The sequence below is a fragment of the Capra hircus genome, chromosome 7 (assembly GCF_001704415.2).
Source record: "Capra hircus breed San Clemente chromosome 7, ASM170441v1, whole genome shotgun sequence".
In the NCBI taxonomy this organism is placed as follows: Eukaryota; Metazoa; Chordata; class Mammalia; order Artiodactyla; family Bovidae; genus Capra; species Capra hircus.
In genome coordinates, this window is record NC_030814.1 from 106,180,013 (window position 1) to 106,195,778 (window position 15,766).

The 15,766-nt window shown below is 56.7% G+C and overlaps 2 protein-coding genes across 3 annotated transcripts in view; both read right to left on the reverse strand.

The window, feature by feature from the left end:
• On the reverse strand, positions 468–8,421 carry TRIM11 (tripartite motif containing 11). 2 transcript variants are annotated; one of them, XM_018051574.1, is made up of 6 exons: positions 7,750–8,421; positions 5,481–5,576; positions 4,812–5,039; positions 3,079–3,101; positions 2,892–2,992; positions 468–2,397 (listed from the first exon to the last, which is right to left on the reverse strand). In XM_018051574.1, exons 1-6 carry the CDS (start codon positions 8,155–8,157, stop codon positions 1,850–1,852), a joined length of 1,404 nt encoding a protein of 467 aa, XP_017907063.1. In that variant the 5' UTR covers positions 8,158–8,421; the 3' UTR covers positions 468–1,849. The 2 variants fall into 2 exon arrangements, with proteins under 2 accessions (XP_017907063.1, XP_005682115.3); XM_005682058.3 differs by having other exon boundaries at positions 4,812–5,042; positions 7,750–8,420.
• The window catches only part of TRIM17 (tripartite motif containing 17), a 49,996-nt gene continuing 43,515 nt past the window's right edge, over positions 9,286–15,766 (reverse strand). The window contains exons 2-7 of the mRNA XM_018051594.1: positions 14,033–14,466; positions 12,572–12,667; positions 11,856–12,086; positions 10,495–10,517; positions 10,304–10,404; positions 9,286–10,008 (exon numbers count right to left, since the gene is read on the reverse strand). Of these exons, the coding sequence (XP_017907083.1) occupies positions 9,461–10,008; positions 10,304–10,404; positions 10,495–10,517; positions 11,856–12,086; positions 12,572–12,667; positions 14,033–14,466 (1,433 nt within the window). The 3' untranslated portion in view covers positions 9,286–9,460. The remainder of the gene's footprint in view (positions 10,009–10,303; positions 10,405–10,494; positions 10,518–11,855; positions 12,087–12,571; positions 12,668–14,032; positions 14,467–15,766) is intronic.

A 15,766-nucleotide genomic window follows, 5' to 3' on the forward strand; every position in this document is an offset into this window, starting at 1 on the left:
TTTGTTGAAGTCGTATCTAAGCCAGAGATCTAACCTGCTGTTCTAAGGCGCTCATTTTCCTGGGGCTTCTTCTATGCATACCTGAGGCATGCGTGTCAATAAATTTTGTCTTTCTGTTATTTTTTATTAAATGGTCTCAGCCAAGAACTCAAAAGGGTTGGGGGAAAATGATTTTTTTCTCCCCGACACTTGCGTTCAGCTTTGTTCGAAAGCCGAAGCCAGAAGTATCTTGGTGTCCTGGCAGCAGGTCTATGCTCATTCATTAAACCCACGAGGCTGTTCCACAGACCAGGTTTCCAAAAGCCATTGCTGAAGTCCCAAACCTTAAGATCCGAATCTTTCTCCAGGCAGGAACCAAAGAGTATGCTCAGATTTCCAGGAGGAAATGAAGCAGTGGGCCCAGTTACTTGGGAAATCATACGGGAATAATTTTTAGTCAAAAACAAAAAAATGGCCAGACCCCTGACTCAACTGGGAAAATACTTCCCCCCGTTGTATGTAATTTGAAGGAACTGCTGTTAAAGATATTCAAAAGTGGTGTATAATAGTCACAATAACAAAAAAGCCCAAGAATGGGAGAATGAGTAAGTAAATGAAAAAGTACTGGCTACTGAACACAGTGGAACGTAGGAAATGTTTATCAGGTTACCTGTAAAAAGGGAAAAATCCCCACAGTACCCGCAGGAAAGAAACACGCGTGCTGAGTCCGAGAACATGGAGAGGGTATCTGGGAGTTGCTGTGCTGGGTGGGCAGCAGAGCATGCCGCTTCTGCACCCTCCCCGAGGGTGGGCCCTCTGGGGGATTCCCCCACTCTCCAACCTTAAGAAGATCTGTGAGTTCATTTACTATAAGAATGGCCCTTACAATTAATCAAAATCGAGGGGTGCAGAGACACTGCATCACACCTTCTCGAGAAGGGTGAACAAGTGTCAAAACTTAAAGCGAAAACGAATCCTGGATTCTGTAAGCCAGGGTTCTCTGTGGCCTCACCCCCGCCCCCAGGCAGGAGTGACACTCTGGGTTCTGAGTTCAGGGATAGCCCCACGGGTCACTGAAGAGACACACTTGAGAGGGCAAGGCCAGCCTGCTCTTCTCAGTGCCACTCAGGTGGAAACTGTGGAGCTTCACACTCACTTCCATGCACTCACAACTCCCAGAACTGAACCTCTGCGCTGGGGACCAGGGAAGGACCTTTTCCAGAAGCCCTGGGTGGGCCATGCTCAGGGGGATTTGAGGACGTCTGTGTGTCCTAGTTAATCAACCCCTTTATTCGGTGACGCACTTTCCACATCACCTGTCACCTGAAGACTCTGCTGCACCCGCAATTAATCAGAGACAACCACAGACTTCCCCAGCAGTTTGGACCAGACCCCAGGTCAGGTTGGTGGGCTTTGAACCACCTCTTGGCCAAGCAGTCTCACAAGATAGTAGCTTTCTTAAGGGGTGGCCCAGGGTCTGGGGGGGCTCACACTGGAGGCTGAGTAAATTCTACAGGCTCTCGCCTCTTACCCCAGACTGAGGCTGGGCAGGGCAGGCTGCCGAGGCTCCTGGAACCAGAGCTACCAGGGCCCCAGGCTCAGGGTTCCGCAGAGGACTGTGGGTGTGACGCACTGGTGAATGGGGTCTCAGCACCTGACGGCCTTGCAGGGTCCCGGGGAGAGGACAGCCCAGCCTGCACACACTCACCCATGGCTTCCTGGGAGTGGCAGTGACAGAGTTCAGTTTGCTCCTCGATCTGAGTGGCACTATGGGTGCCTTCCATAGCTCAGAGGACAAGCACCCTCCCCTCGGGTTTTCCAAGCATCTCGCAGACTCAGAAGGCAGGACAAGGGGCTGCGAGAAGCCTGCTCACTGGGGAGCCAGCCCGTCCCCGGGCCCGCCTTTCAGCCTGCAGATGGTCATAGGGGTCGGGCTGCTGGACAGAGGAGAGAAGAGGGCCCGCAGGGTCCCCGAGAAGGGAGTCTCAGGAAAGGTATACAAGAGTGACCCATCATTGGCACTGTAGAAGGACAGGTGTCCAGCCTCGTAGTCCAGAAAGATGCCCACACGCCGGGGTGGGTCTCGAAGAGGGGCAAAAGCTCGCTCAGAGGAGTTGTAGTAGCTTCCCAGGAACACCAGGATCCAGAAGCCGTTGCCAGCAAACAGCTCGCCCTTCTCCTTGCGGTTGGCGTTCTCTCTGCAGACACCCAGGGCCCAGCTGGCCCGCTCCCCAACCTCCACCTCCCAGTAGTGGCGGCCCGAGGTCAGGGGCTCCCGGCCCAGCACACAAGGCCCAGGGTCGAACCGCTCGGGGCTGTCAGGCAGGGCCTGCCGCAGGTCCCCGCGCCGCACGCTCCTCCGGTCCTCGGACAGCACCAGCTCAGGGTTGGCTGTGTCAGGATCCAGGGTCATGTCCCCTGCAGACAGAGCAGGGGTCAACCCTCCCAGCTATCTGCTTCAGATCCCTACACCCTTGCAGTCACAGCTTGTGACTGACCACAAACCGACCACACCCCTTCTCCCACTCAAAAAGATTATGCAACCACTTTGAGTTGTATCTTGGAACATTCTAGAAAGTAGTTCATGCTTCCTTATGATTCACCCTCCTTTAGAGGACAGAAGGAAATCCTGAGTGCTTTCTGTCTGTGTGTTCCAGGGCAGCAGGCTCCCCAAGCCTGGGGTCCACACAGGTGCTCTGGTATTTCTGCTCTTCCTATATACATCAGCGAAAAGTCTGGACCTGACCTGCTACCTCATCTGCTCAAGGGCCTTGATCTCTCCTAGTTTCTCATCCATGAACTGGGAGCTTGCGTGCTGTTCTACCCCAGACCACCAGCAGAAGCTCAGGACAGGCACTGTCTCCGGTCTGGAGACAGCAGGTGGGACCCCCCGGCCTGTGCACGGCACTCACCTCGGAACCTCCGCAAGGCCTCCACCAGCCCAGGGACCCTGCACACGGTCCTCATCTCCATAGGTACCACCTCGGGAGGCTGCAGCTTCACGTCCTGGACTCTGGAGGGGCAGTGCAGATGTCACCCCTGCAGGGGGCCCACCTGAACCCTGCTCCCCCCTCCCTGGGGAGAGGCCGAAGCGCCTACCTGCGCAGGGTGTCCCTGATGTCCTGTGGGAGAGACACACGGTGTTAGCACCCGTCTCCTGGTCTCAGGCCTGCCCTCACCCTGGCCTGGCCCTGCACCAGAGTGCTCCCAAACCTCCTGCATGGGCACACACTTATGTGGTGGGAAACCACCCTGGAGCTGTTCTGAATCAGGCCTGAGGTCACTGCAGAGCAGCTCTGGGCGCGTCCAGCCCTGCAGACCCGGCTGCATTCTTTCACATGCCTGGAGGGCACAAGGGATCGGGCTGCCAGCCACCTTACCCACAGAGCCCTAGGCACCCCTGGGGTTGAAGGCTGTCTCCACCTTAGCCTGGAGCCATGCCTCCATCAGCCGAGCACTTCTTGTGCCCCAGGAGCTAGGCAGCTGGTGGTCTTGTGTCTGCGGCCTGGCCTGCACCGGCTGCCATCCCTCAGTCCCCACTCACAGCTGACCTTCCTGGAAAGGCCTCTCTGCCTGGATGCTCCTCTCTCTTGTGATGATATGTGAGAACAGTTTACTCAAGTGTCATAAAACGATTGTGTCCCCCCAAGTCCAAGGCACTCCCTGCCGCAGGTCTCCTGACCAACACTGTGGGCCAAGGGTCAGCCCACCTGACCTCCTCCACATGCTTCAGTAAACACGGTGCTACCCAGGGCTGTTCTTCCCCCAGCAGAGGCAAAGGGAAGCTCTGGGGTTGGGGCTGGGGGTGGGGGGGAGGAATGGGGGGCATCTTTTCTGCAGCCAGCCAGCCAGGTGAACAGGGAACCGAGAGGACGACAAAGACCAGGAGATATGAGCAGTGGTGAGCAGCGGGGGACAGATGGGGTAGTAAGGAACAAGCATCAGGGGGTGAAGGGCAGGAAATGCAGCCAGGCCAGCTGAGGTCAATCCCTCACTGAGAGATCTCAACTGAAACCCCACATTGCATTTCATATAAATCTGCGGTTCTCATCTTACTTCCTGGACCAATCTGTCCTCCCTCTAGAACCTCTGCTTCCTGCAGCTGTCCCAGCACCACTCACTCACCTTTGAGGCCTGCTCCCTATCATCCCCAGCTGCCTGCCCAGCCCCACTTCACTGACCTCTGCTGACTTCCCTCAAACCCCGCCACACACTTGCCCAGGATTCTTCCTGCTTCCCAGGCTGAAAAATCACTTGCTGGCTCAGCACAGGCCAAAGGAATGTTTTAGCCCCAGGAGGGCAGCCTGAAGCTGGTCCTTAAAGGTTCACTCAGCTCTGAAGCTCCAAGGAGGGTCACCTCCTGCAGGAAGGCCCCTGGACTGCACATGCAGTGTCCTCACTCCCACCTGAGGGCACGAATTGCTGGCGCCAGGAGTGCAGCAGACTCTCAGGGGCAGCACTGGGCCCAGGCAGGAATCATTATGGGAGACCTGCTGGCTTCTCCTCTCAGCCCAGTGGGCCCAAACCTTCAGAGGGCTGGGTGGTGGTGACCCAGTGGCTCTGGATCCTGGAATGCCACGCACCCTGTGGCCTGGCCAGTCTCCAGGAGGGCTCCCAGGACAGGCACAAATAGCAGCTCATGCAGCTCAGCACTGCGGTCGACTCTGCATGTTTCCCAGGAAGGTGACTAGCTATTGACCTGGGAGGTCCAGGCAAGCATCAGGGTAGTTGGTCTCCTCTGCACAATGCTTCCCCCACTCTGCTGCTCTCCCTTCCCACGCCTGGCCTTGCGAGGCCCCACACGCCCACCCCCAGAAGGGGTGCCGGCTCACCTGCAGCAGCCCCAGTGCAGGCAGCTGGCAGCGGCCCTCCAGCTCGGCGATCAGCTCGGCCAGCCGGGCGCTCTGCTGTCCGAGGCGGGCCGCGCTCTCCCTCAAGGGGGGCAGCACCTCCAGCTCCTCCTCTTCCAGCCTCTGCAGCAGCAGCTGCTCCTCCTCCACGAGCAGACGGCGCAGCCTCTCAAACTCGGCCAGTACATTCTGCCGCTGGGTCTCCACCATCTTCTGTGGGGGCCGGGGAGGATGGCTGAGGGCCTGGGACCTGGAGCCTCACTAATCCATCTGGGGTCCCCCACACCCACTCCTTCCTGACCCCAAAGCGCTGCACCACCAGGGGCACCCAAAAAATCCAGGGGAACTTAGTATCCCCCCAAATCCCAACCTTACCACCCAATACATTCCCAATTGCCCTTTCCCCAACCCTCAAAGCCACGATCTGGGATGGCCCCCACAGCCATCCCTCCCCACCTGGGACCCCCCACGCCTGGCCCTCCCTGATACCCATTCCCAAGTGGCAAACCCATGCTGAGTTGGGTTATACACGGGGTCTGGAGCAAGAGCGCTGCCTGAGGAGCAGCGTGAGGCTGACTGTGAACAGCAGAGTCCTGTGGTGGGGCCCTCATGGCCCCCACCCCTGCCCACACTGGGCGCCTGGCCACCTGCCTGCCACAGGGAGCAGGTCTCCTCCGCTTGGGCCTGGAACAGCAGCGCATCCTCCATTTGCTTCCGCAGATGCTCCAGGGATTTCTCCAGCTTGCTCTGCAGGGAGGTGAGGCCAGAGTGACTCCAGCCAGGCCAGGCCCCCAGGCTGGCTCTCATACATACTCCCACCTGCTCAACTCCCGCTAAGCCTGAACTCAGCTGGCAGGGACCAGTAGTGGAAACGTGGGTCTGGGACACGGTGAGTCCCGAACTTGCCAGGAGATGCCCTCTTAACTGGTGTGGCCCTTCCAGCACTGTCCTCACAAGCGTGGCTCTCCTGCCACTGCCCTTTGGCTGAATCTCCTTTCTTCTCTGTTTCCCACGCCTCCCTCAGCTCAGGGCAACTTTCCCACAACCGCTCTCACTGCGTCACCACCTTCTTTTTTCCAAACCCGTCACTTCTCTCTGCCTGGACTGGGCTTGCTGGACTTCAGCTGACTAGAACACATGGCAGGACGGGCTACATTTGGATCCAGTTTCTTGGTCCTGATTTCAGGCCTATGCCTGACACTGCCTTCAACCTTGCTTATGACACATCCGGCACCTTGTAACGCCAGAAGGCTTAAACGCCTATCACAGGAGTGACCACGGCGGCGCTCGTGGGGTTTCCACTGTTCTATCCATGTTCTAGACACACCAGGGCCCCGAGAGGCTGCGCTCTGTAGAGTCAGCGCTTCGGGGCTGTGCAGATACTGGCCAGAGCCCTCTGCTGGGCACCTTCCCCAGCACTAAAAGCAAGCACTGGAACGGGGAAGGGGACTGGGTCATGGCATCCCAGAACACGACACTATGGCGTCTACAGTACTTAAGAGCTGAGATGACGGAGAAACAGCAGAGCTCTCTGCTCTCCTCCTTTTGGCATTTTCCGAGAGAAAGGTGCGTACCCTTTACCAGGAAGGGGAGAGCACTCGTCACCCAGGGGCAAGCTGTTGACACTGAGATGAGTCTACCTGTTCATCTCTGTCACTCCAATTTGCAAGCCTGAGTTACAGAACCTGATATGCCAGAGGGAAAGGCTTTTCCTCCCCTGAGACAGGGAGGGTTACGTGCTACCATGGGTCAGCTGGAAGAGGCCTCGAGAGAACTACTGGTCATCCTCTGCTCTTCCAGTCACTGTCCACACCCTGACCAGGATCCTCAGCGACAGGACTGCAAGACTCATATAAGGAGTGGGTGTTCAAGTGTGCAGATTATGCCTCAAAGTGAGGGAAAAAACCACAAGAACGTGTTAGGACAAGTCCGGTGATGTGGGTTCGGCATAGGTTTATTCTGTTGTCCCAGAGGCTTATTCTATGATAGTGATAGAATAGCAATCCTAACACTGACTAAACTGTGTGCTTGAGGCACCTAAGCAGCAGACAGTACCGGCCACAAAAAGAAATGAAAATCACAGTCAAAACGTTTGAAAGATATCACCCACAGACTTTATACTTTGGGTTTCAGAAGCAAACCCGCCCACAGACCAGGGAGGTAGCAGGCAGCTGCCAGTTAAGTGTCTGTCCTGAGGCTCTTAGCAGAGGAGAGGGCTGGTGTTAAGTTTGGATTTTAAGAAATACATTTCCATAACAGAGAAATAAGGCTTCTCCGCCTGGGCTCACAACAGGGCTGAGCCCTGCCTTGTCTGCCGGCAGAGTATCCAAACAGCAAACACTGGTGGGCTCTGGCTCCCAGAGGAACGGCTCCATCCTAAGTTGATCCCAGCCTGGGGCTCTCCAGCAGCTTCCTGGCTGCCTTCCCATCTGGCCTAATCAGAACCTCAGCACTAGCGTGGGCCCCACAACCCTACTCTGCCCACCAACCTCTGAGAACTCAAGAGTCCACATCCATGCACGTCCATCTGGGACCAGCCACCTCTCAGGTTCCCTTCCCACTTTTCTCCTACTCTCGGCTCTGTCTCTGCCAGTGGTCAGTCAAAACTGCCCAGTCCCCTACCCGGACAGCCCTCCCACCGCCTCTTTGGGATCTAGACTTCAGAAAGCTCGTCCCCTCCCCGCCCTCTCCCCCCACGCCCGGGTTCCTAGGCCAGCGCCTCACTGGTGGGAGGTGCCTCAACCCCCTAGGATGCTGGTTTGGTACAGGATGCACCCCCTTACACACCCCCGAGACCCGGGGCAGGCTGGAACCTGAGCCCGCAACATCGGACAGGATGCGCTCCAACCAGGCCCGGGCCCCCGACCCGCGCCGCGGCTACCCCTTGCCAAGCCGTGCTCTGCCCGGGACCTGCCCACACCTTAAGGTCTTCGGCCGCGTCCTGCAGCGGGCGCACACGGTGCGCCCAGTGCTCCCCGGAACGCTCGCAGGCCGCGCACAGGAGGCGCAGCTCGTCGCCGCAGAAGGCGGCCAGCGGCTCGCGGTGCGCTGCGCACACTCCCTGCGGAACCGGAGACGGCGGGTGCAGGCGCCGCGCCATCTCGGCCATCTTGGCGAGCGGGCGGTTGGGTCGCAGGTTCCTCTGCGGGAACAGCTCGCGGCACTCGGGGCAGGCGTACGGGCCCTCGGGCTGGCCCCAGCAGCGCCGGATGCACTCGCGGCAGAAGTTGTGGCCGCAGTCGGTCATCACTGGATCCGTGAAGTAGTCGAGGCAGATGGCGCAGGTGGCCTCCTCTTGGAGGTTGGTCGACAGGTCGGGTGCGGCCATGGCCCCGATGGAGCGGACGAGGGCCGCGTTCTCCGCCGGGTCGGCGGCCGCTGCCGGGACTCTGGGGAGGGGTTGGGGACGCGCGGTGCAGGGCACCAGAGGATTCGGGGAGCGTCGGGGCGCAGGGTCTCCGGGGTCCGAGGCCTCTCGATTCCGAGGATGCGGAGTGGACGGCTCCGGGACTGCGGCGACTCCAGGAAGGTAGGGCCTAGGGATCCCGTTTGCAGGCAGGAAGGGACACTCGGCAGCAGCGGAAGCAGGAAGCAGCTTTTTTCCCTTCTGGAACCACCCACTGTAGCTCCGGATTGGCCGTGGTCTGTCACGCGGCCTCCAGCGGCACCCAACTGGAGGCTGCTCACCCACTGACCTTGCGTCGCCGCCGCCACCCGCGTGCCAGTTCGTGGCTGTCTCTAGGGGGCTGCGGCTTTGCCGCACCTGCTGTCTCCCTCGGACCTCGGGGAACGTGAGGCTTAGGGGCCGGGGCCGCTCCGCACGGGCGCTGGGCTCTCCGCAATGCGCGGAGGCGGCGAGGACAAGGGGAAGCCGAGGCTGTGCCGGGGAGCCCCAAGTCGTTCCCCGTGCGCTCCTGGGTCCTCAAGTCCCCGGGCTGGCAACGATTCAGAACTTATGGTGTCGGGGGCTCAGCCCACTGGGACTACTGGCCTTGTTGGGGGTCAGAGTACATTGGCCAGAATTCTGGGGTTCTGGCCGCTGTTCCCCAGTTGTTAATGCGTCTGCAATTACGGGGGTCGGATGGGCAGTGGCGAGTGAGTTAAAGGAAGGGACCGTCTGATCCTACCCTGAATTTTGTCCCTACTGCAAAGGTGGGCGGCTCTGAGGCTTGTAGGAATTCAGCTTGAAAAGTCCCTTCACTTTTCCGTTTTCCCCCTGTGAAGGACCCAGATATGGAATTTGCTGAGGACAAAGAAGGTAGACACTTGAGGCCTTGGCTCTACATATAAAAACCTGAGCCACCGAGCCACCAGTGAATGGCAATATCTCTAAGTGTAGAGCAGGGGACATGGCTAAAGAAAACACCACACTGTGCCTTGTACATATACGTGTATGTATTTAGAAACTGACCCACTATGAAAGTTTTCTGTATGAAGCGTCTGTAAGCATTGACTCTTAATGTTTAACTGCTTTAATCATGATTATATTTCCACTTTGTAAAACCAGCCTGCACAGCCGATGGCTTGCAGATGCCTCATGCGCGATAAGCTGGGCAGGTGGGCCTTGCGGAGCGGGACCACCTCACCTTCTGGAGAAAGGAGGGTTGCCCAGGCTCCACCAGCCTGCGCCCCTATCCCTTCACCCACAGAGTCACTGTAGAGATGACCATCTGGCCTGATTTGGGGGCCCCAAGGCAGAAGAAGGGCTGCAGGGGGCCAGGGAAGGCAGGCTGAGAGTAGGTATGCAGGTGGGACCCGTCGTTCACATTGTAGAAGGACAGCTCTCCAGCTTCAAAATCCAGGAAGATGCCCACGTGGCTCGGAGGCTCGACCAGGGTGGCGGGAGTTGGGGGAAGCGCGGCAGGTGTGTACCTCTTTCCCTTGCATAGCTGCACCACCCAGAACCCATTTTCTGGGGACTTGGGGACCCTGTTCCTCCGGCTCACGTTGTCCCTGCACACGCCCAGGGCCCACAGTGCGTCACCGGTGAGGTTCATGCCCACCTCCCAGTAGTGCCTCCCTGAGGAGAAGGCCTCTTGGCCAACTGCACAGGGATAGGCGAGGAACCTGTCCTTGCCACGGGGTGTGCCATCCATCGGGGTGCTCAGGTAGCGCCTCTGGCGGCTCTCATACAAGAGGAGGTAGGGGTATGCCGTGGAGGGGTCGGGCACCACATCCTCTGGAGACAGGCCCAGGGTGGAGGGGAAAGGGGGACCTTTCAGGGTCAGTGTGGGGAGGGCAAGGCCCTAGCAGGGACCGTTCATCCTAACCCCCACCCAGGCCTCCCTTTGGCTGAGTTCAGCTGTGAACCTGGAGTTAACTGCATGATCCTATATCCCAACTGTGGACATTGGCAGTGCCAAGGAGATGGGGCTGGGGTACCACTTGGGGAACCCCTCTCCTGTTGGTGGCTCTTGCTTTGAGTGGCTGAGAGCAGGGTGGGGCATTGCCAGGAGCCCCTGGGCCCCACTTACCTTGGAAACTCTTGAGGACCTCTATCTGCCCTGGGACCCTACAGATGGTCTTCAGCATGACGGAGGTAGTCTCTGGGTACTGCACACTCAGGCTGTTCTTCCTCCAGTGGATACAGGTCTCACTGTTCCCTCCGGCCACACTTACAGTCCTCCCTGCACCCATCACCACCCCCACCGCAGGTGGTATGTACCTGCTGAGGAGGTCTTTCATATCCTTCAAAAGACATGGAAGAAAGCAGAGAGACTGGCAGGGTCTGTGGTGTTCCCAAGCACCCCATCTTGACATTTGGCCAGAAGAGCTAGAAGGGCTTTATGTGTTGCTGCAGCCCCATTTCCAGTTTCTAGAGAATAATCCTGTCTTGGCTACGCACAGTATCATTTCCCTGACTTGCCCAGGCCTCCTCTTCCCCATCACAATGAATGAGGACCCAGGGGAGCTGTCCAGCTCATGACACACCATGAAGGCCTCTATGGGCCTCAGGCCTTGAGTGGGTCAGGAGTCAGTGTCATGGGTTGCAAACAGATTACATTATGATATAAGGCAAAGTATTCTCCCAAAGGTAGAGAGAGTGTATCATCTGTTGTTAACCCCAGGACACTTATTGGCAACAACACCCACAGGATGCTGGGATAGCAGGCATAAAACTGACTGACCCAGGCATACTGGGAGACCTAGATACCCTGCGTGTGGCTTTTGCTTCAGTTGTACAAACACATTCCTGTGAATATGTGTATAATGAGTCGCAATGTGAAATGTGTTTTTTGCTGTGGAGCCCCTCGCTCTGCACATTTGAACCAGTTGCCCACTTTTCAGCCAATATGAACTGCCCCTTCCAGGGCCTCAGTGTGCAGGCCCATCCCCGCTAGGCCAGCTGCACCCTCTCCCCACTTCCACAGCTGGCAGGTGCGATCGTGTGACTTGCTCTTGCCTGTGAAGTCACCAGTGCCTCTCTGGGACCAATCGTTGTGTGGACAACAGCTGCCCTCAAGCCACATCCCTGGGCTACGAAGGGGATAAACACAGCCCAATAGGACTGAAGCCTGTTGTGGGCTGAATCGGCTCCCTCCCCACATTCATCTATTGTGGAGCTCAAACCCCGCAGCACCTCAGTATGACTGTATCTGGAGATAAGGCCTTAAAGATGTGACTAAAGATAAGGCCTAAAGATCATTAGGGTGGGCTGTAATCCAATCTGACAATGTCTTTATAAGAGGAGGCTATCAGGGCGTAGACTGTATACAGGGGGATGAGTATGTGAGGACACAGGGAGAATATGGCTTATAAGCCAAGGAGAGGTCTCAGGAGAAACCAGCTGTGCCCACAACTTGAGCTCAGACTTCCAGCCTTCAGGAGTGTGAGAAAGAAATGTGTGTTGTTTAAACCACCTGGCCTGTGGTATTTGTTACACAGCCTGAGCTGACTGAGACAGAGCCTTCCCCGTTGGCCTGAATCTGTTGCCGCAGGTCAGCCCACCCTGACTGTACCTGAGCCAGAGCTCAAGGCCCCATCCACCCCCACCCCCCAGCCAGGCACACCTGCGTGCCGCCTCACCTGCAGCATCTGGAGCGGTGTGCGCTCGTTTCTGTCCTCCAGCTGCAGGAGCAGCCTCTCTAAGGAGTGACTCTGCTCCTTCAGGGAGGCTGTGCTCTGCTGCAGCTTTGCCACTGTCTCCTCCTCCTCCTTTTTCAGGGCCTGGAGCAGGCGCTGCTTCTCCTCCATCAGGAAGAGACCCATCTTCTCAAACTCGACCATGATGCGCTCCCTCCGCTCCTTCACCTTCTCCTGCATGGGGGTGGGTGGGCTCCTGGAGGTGAGCCCCACCCAGGGGCCTACCACCCCTAGTACCTGCTTTCACACCAGCTTGGAAGGGCTGCTCTGGCAACAATGGCGTATCTCCCCTGGATCCCAGTGACCCACAGAAAACCAGCCAAGCAGGTGGGGCTGGGAGCCAGGGATCACACAGAGGCCCCCCCTGAATGTCACTGGGGCGTAATTTTACTCCAAGCCCCAAATGGCAGCGTCCAAGTGCCTGTGCGCTCTTGCTCGCTGCATCTTTCAAACGGCCAGCCTGTGCTGCGGGCACCGTTCTCAGTCCTGATTTGGCAGGAATTCTGTGAAAATCATGGCCTTTCTGGGGTCCTGTGTTCTCGTCCACACAGGACAGTGATCTCCCCCTCAAGGGGCTTCACAGGTTGGGAGGCCTGTGGGGGCCAGCCGGGCCTTCCCTGCCCTGCCTGGCTGCCGTGTGTGGTGGCCCTGGCACCTACCTGCCACTCGGCCAAGGTCTGTTCCTCCTTGGCTTGCAGCTCTTCTGTCTTCATCATCTCCTCTCGAAGGTGCTCCATGTCCTCCTCCAGCTTCAACTGTGGTGCACCCAAACCATGGAATGTGGGGGTCAGTGGGCCCCCTGCATGCCACACATCCAAACAGTGCCCTCTGAAGCTGCATCCACCCTGAACCATCCTAATGGGGTGCAAGGGATAGAAATATGCCACCCCCAACCCCCAAATCTGTCCCTTTGGCAGAAGGATTATTTTGAGCTGGAGGCAATTAAGAGTCAGATGCAGAAAGATGCCTTCCAGGAGCTCCCATTATCTGACCAGAAGCATCTCACTGGGGATAGTTTGTGCCCACGAAGAAGATGGCAAGTTGGTGTCAAGATGAACCTACACAAAAAACCCCTATCTTTCTTTACTTTCTCTCTCTCTCTCTCTGTCTATATATATTTCTGCTATCACCTGAATGTTTGTGTCCCTCCGACATCCAAATTCATATACGGAAGCCCTAACTCCTGATGTGATGGCAGAGATGGGGCCTTTGGGAGGCGACAAGATCGTGGCAGTAGGACCCACATGAATGGGATTAGTGCCATTATAAAAGAGACCCGAGAGAGGACGGCGAGATGCTGGCCGTGTGCGCACCAGAAAGGGACTCTCACCTGACTGTGCTCATCTCCAACGTCAGCCTCCAGCTGTGAGCAATTGCTGTTATAAGCCACCCAGTCTGTGGAATTCTGTCACTGAGACACTTTCCCGCAGTCTGCCCCCCTTGGGAGCCTGCAGCTTTTACCTTTGTCCTGTTGCTTTTCTCCAAATGTTCTGTTCTTTGTTAAGATGCTATCTAAGCCCAAGTTCTAATTGACTTTTTTCTTTTAAAACTGTTGCTGCAGTTTCTCCCAAGTGACTGGCATAGCAGGCATATGTTAGTAAACAGTTTGCCTTTGTCTTCATTTTGCCTTTGCTCAATCTAATTCATGGGCCCCCAGCCACAGAGCCTCAGGTGGATGGAGGGAAAAGGCTCCCCACCCCCTGCCTGTCGGGGGGTTGCCTGGTTTGTCCACCCAGATGGCTGCACAAGGACCAGGGAGTGTGGCTGGGGCTGGGTGGGGACTTGGTCAGTCTGGACTCCTGCATAATCATAGAGGTGACCCGAGATGGCATGGCCCCCAGCCTGCTTTGTGCTGGAGTAAGGGAGAAGGAAATGGCAACCCACTCCAGTGTTCTTGCCTGGAGAATCCCAGGGACAGAGGAGCCTGGTGGGCTGCCGTCTATGGGGTCGCACAGAGTAGGACACGGCTGAAGTGACTTAGCAGCAAGGGAACACTTTCACTGTGTGGTCCTGCATATGGGGCATTTGTTACAGCAGCTGTTCTCTGCTAATACCCTCCTTGACACATACGCATACTTGGGCACCCTTGTCCCCTGTCCTGGCCCCCAGCCAGAACCCACCTTGTACGCTTGCACGGCCTCCTCGATAGGGACCACCCTGTGGGGCCGGTGCTCCTGGGACTCCCTGCAGATGAGGCAGATGGGCCTCTGGTCATCCTCACAGAAGAGTTTGAGCAGCTCTCGGTGCACCGGGCACAGGTCCCTGCTCTGCGGGCTGGGGTGCTGCCGCACCATCTCGGCCACTTTGGTCAGCAGACGGTTGGGCCGCAGGTTCCTCTGGGGGGACAGCTCGCGGCACTCAGGGCAGGGAAAGGAGCCCTTCCGCTTTCTCCTCTTTTTCTGGCCTTTGGCCTTCTCCCAGGTCAGCTGGATGCACTCTCGGCAGAAATTGTGACCGCAGGTGGTCATCACGGGGTCTGTGAAGTAGTCAAGACAGATGGAGCACGTGGCCTCCTCCTGCAGCTTTCTGGCAAGTTCCACAGCATCCATGGTGCCTGGGGAAGGAATAGAGTGTCCTGCCACACCCTCTGCCTGGAGCCCTGAGCTCTTCAATAGCACTCTCTTGGCCTCCTTTTGAAGATGGGAGTCTGAACCTGGGGTTTTAGGGTACCCTGACTCACCTTCCATAAGGGGCACAGATGTCTTGCTGGAAGCTGACAAAGACCCTCTCCTTCAGCAAACCCCAGCCAGCTTCCCCTGAGCTGTAGGCTTGTCTTTGGCTGGCCCCACCCAGTTTCACAGTACTCGGGCTGTGATATGTGATCTAGTTCCTCATCCCCCACCTATAATGAATTGATGTCCTTGACCCTCCTTGAGCAAGAATCCTTAGGCCTGTTTAGCAATAAGCCCCCTCCTCAGGGCACCTCTGGGTGATTTTCCATCACTGACCACCACCACTCCGCTCCTTGGCTACAGATCTGCAGCCGTCTCAGCTGCATTCCAGAGATGGCACTGCAACAATCTTGAATAGCCTTGCTTACTGTTTTAACAAGCACATAGGTTTCTCTTGAACAGAACTCCACAGAACAAAGGAAAAAGGGAGTTTAAGAGGAAACATCTCTCTCATTAGGGAGCAGGGTTGACAGAGTTTCTCTCTTTAACCAACACTTGCTCAGGCTCCAGAATTTTCCAACCAAGCCTTGGACTTACATGTTTGTCTCTACACTGTTCAAGTTTAGCAGAAATCCTGCTGCTGCTGCTGCTGCTGCTAAGTCGCTTCAGTCGTGTCCGACTCTGTGCGACCCCATAGACAGCGGCCCACCAGGCTCCCCCGTCCCTGGGATTCTCCAGGCAAGAACACTGGCGTGGGTTGCCATTTCCTTCTCCAATGCATGAAAGTGAGAAGTGAAAGTGAAGTCGCTCAGTCATGTCCAACTAGTAGCGATCCCATGGACTGCAGCCTACCAGGCTCCTCTGTCCATGGGATTTTCCAGGCAAGAGTACTGGAGTGGGGTGCCATTGCCTTCTCCAGAAATCCTGCTAGGTGGGTTTAACCAGAACCCCCCCTCGCCACCACTCACTGCTACTAAGATGTTTCCTCCTAGTAACTTCTTGTAACTGACCCTACCCTACTCCTTAAAAATCCCCACTGGCCCATGTTGTATTCAGATCTGAACTTCACAATTCTATATAGAAGGTCTAGTTCTATATAGAACCCCAGTTTCAATGAAACCCCAGTTTCTATGTTAATGTTTCTTCCTATTTCAATAGTCCCAAATAAAACCTGTTTTTACCCCTGTACCATCCAGCTCTGATTTTCCTTGACAAGGTGAAGTGCAGAAAAGATAAAGGAGG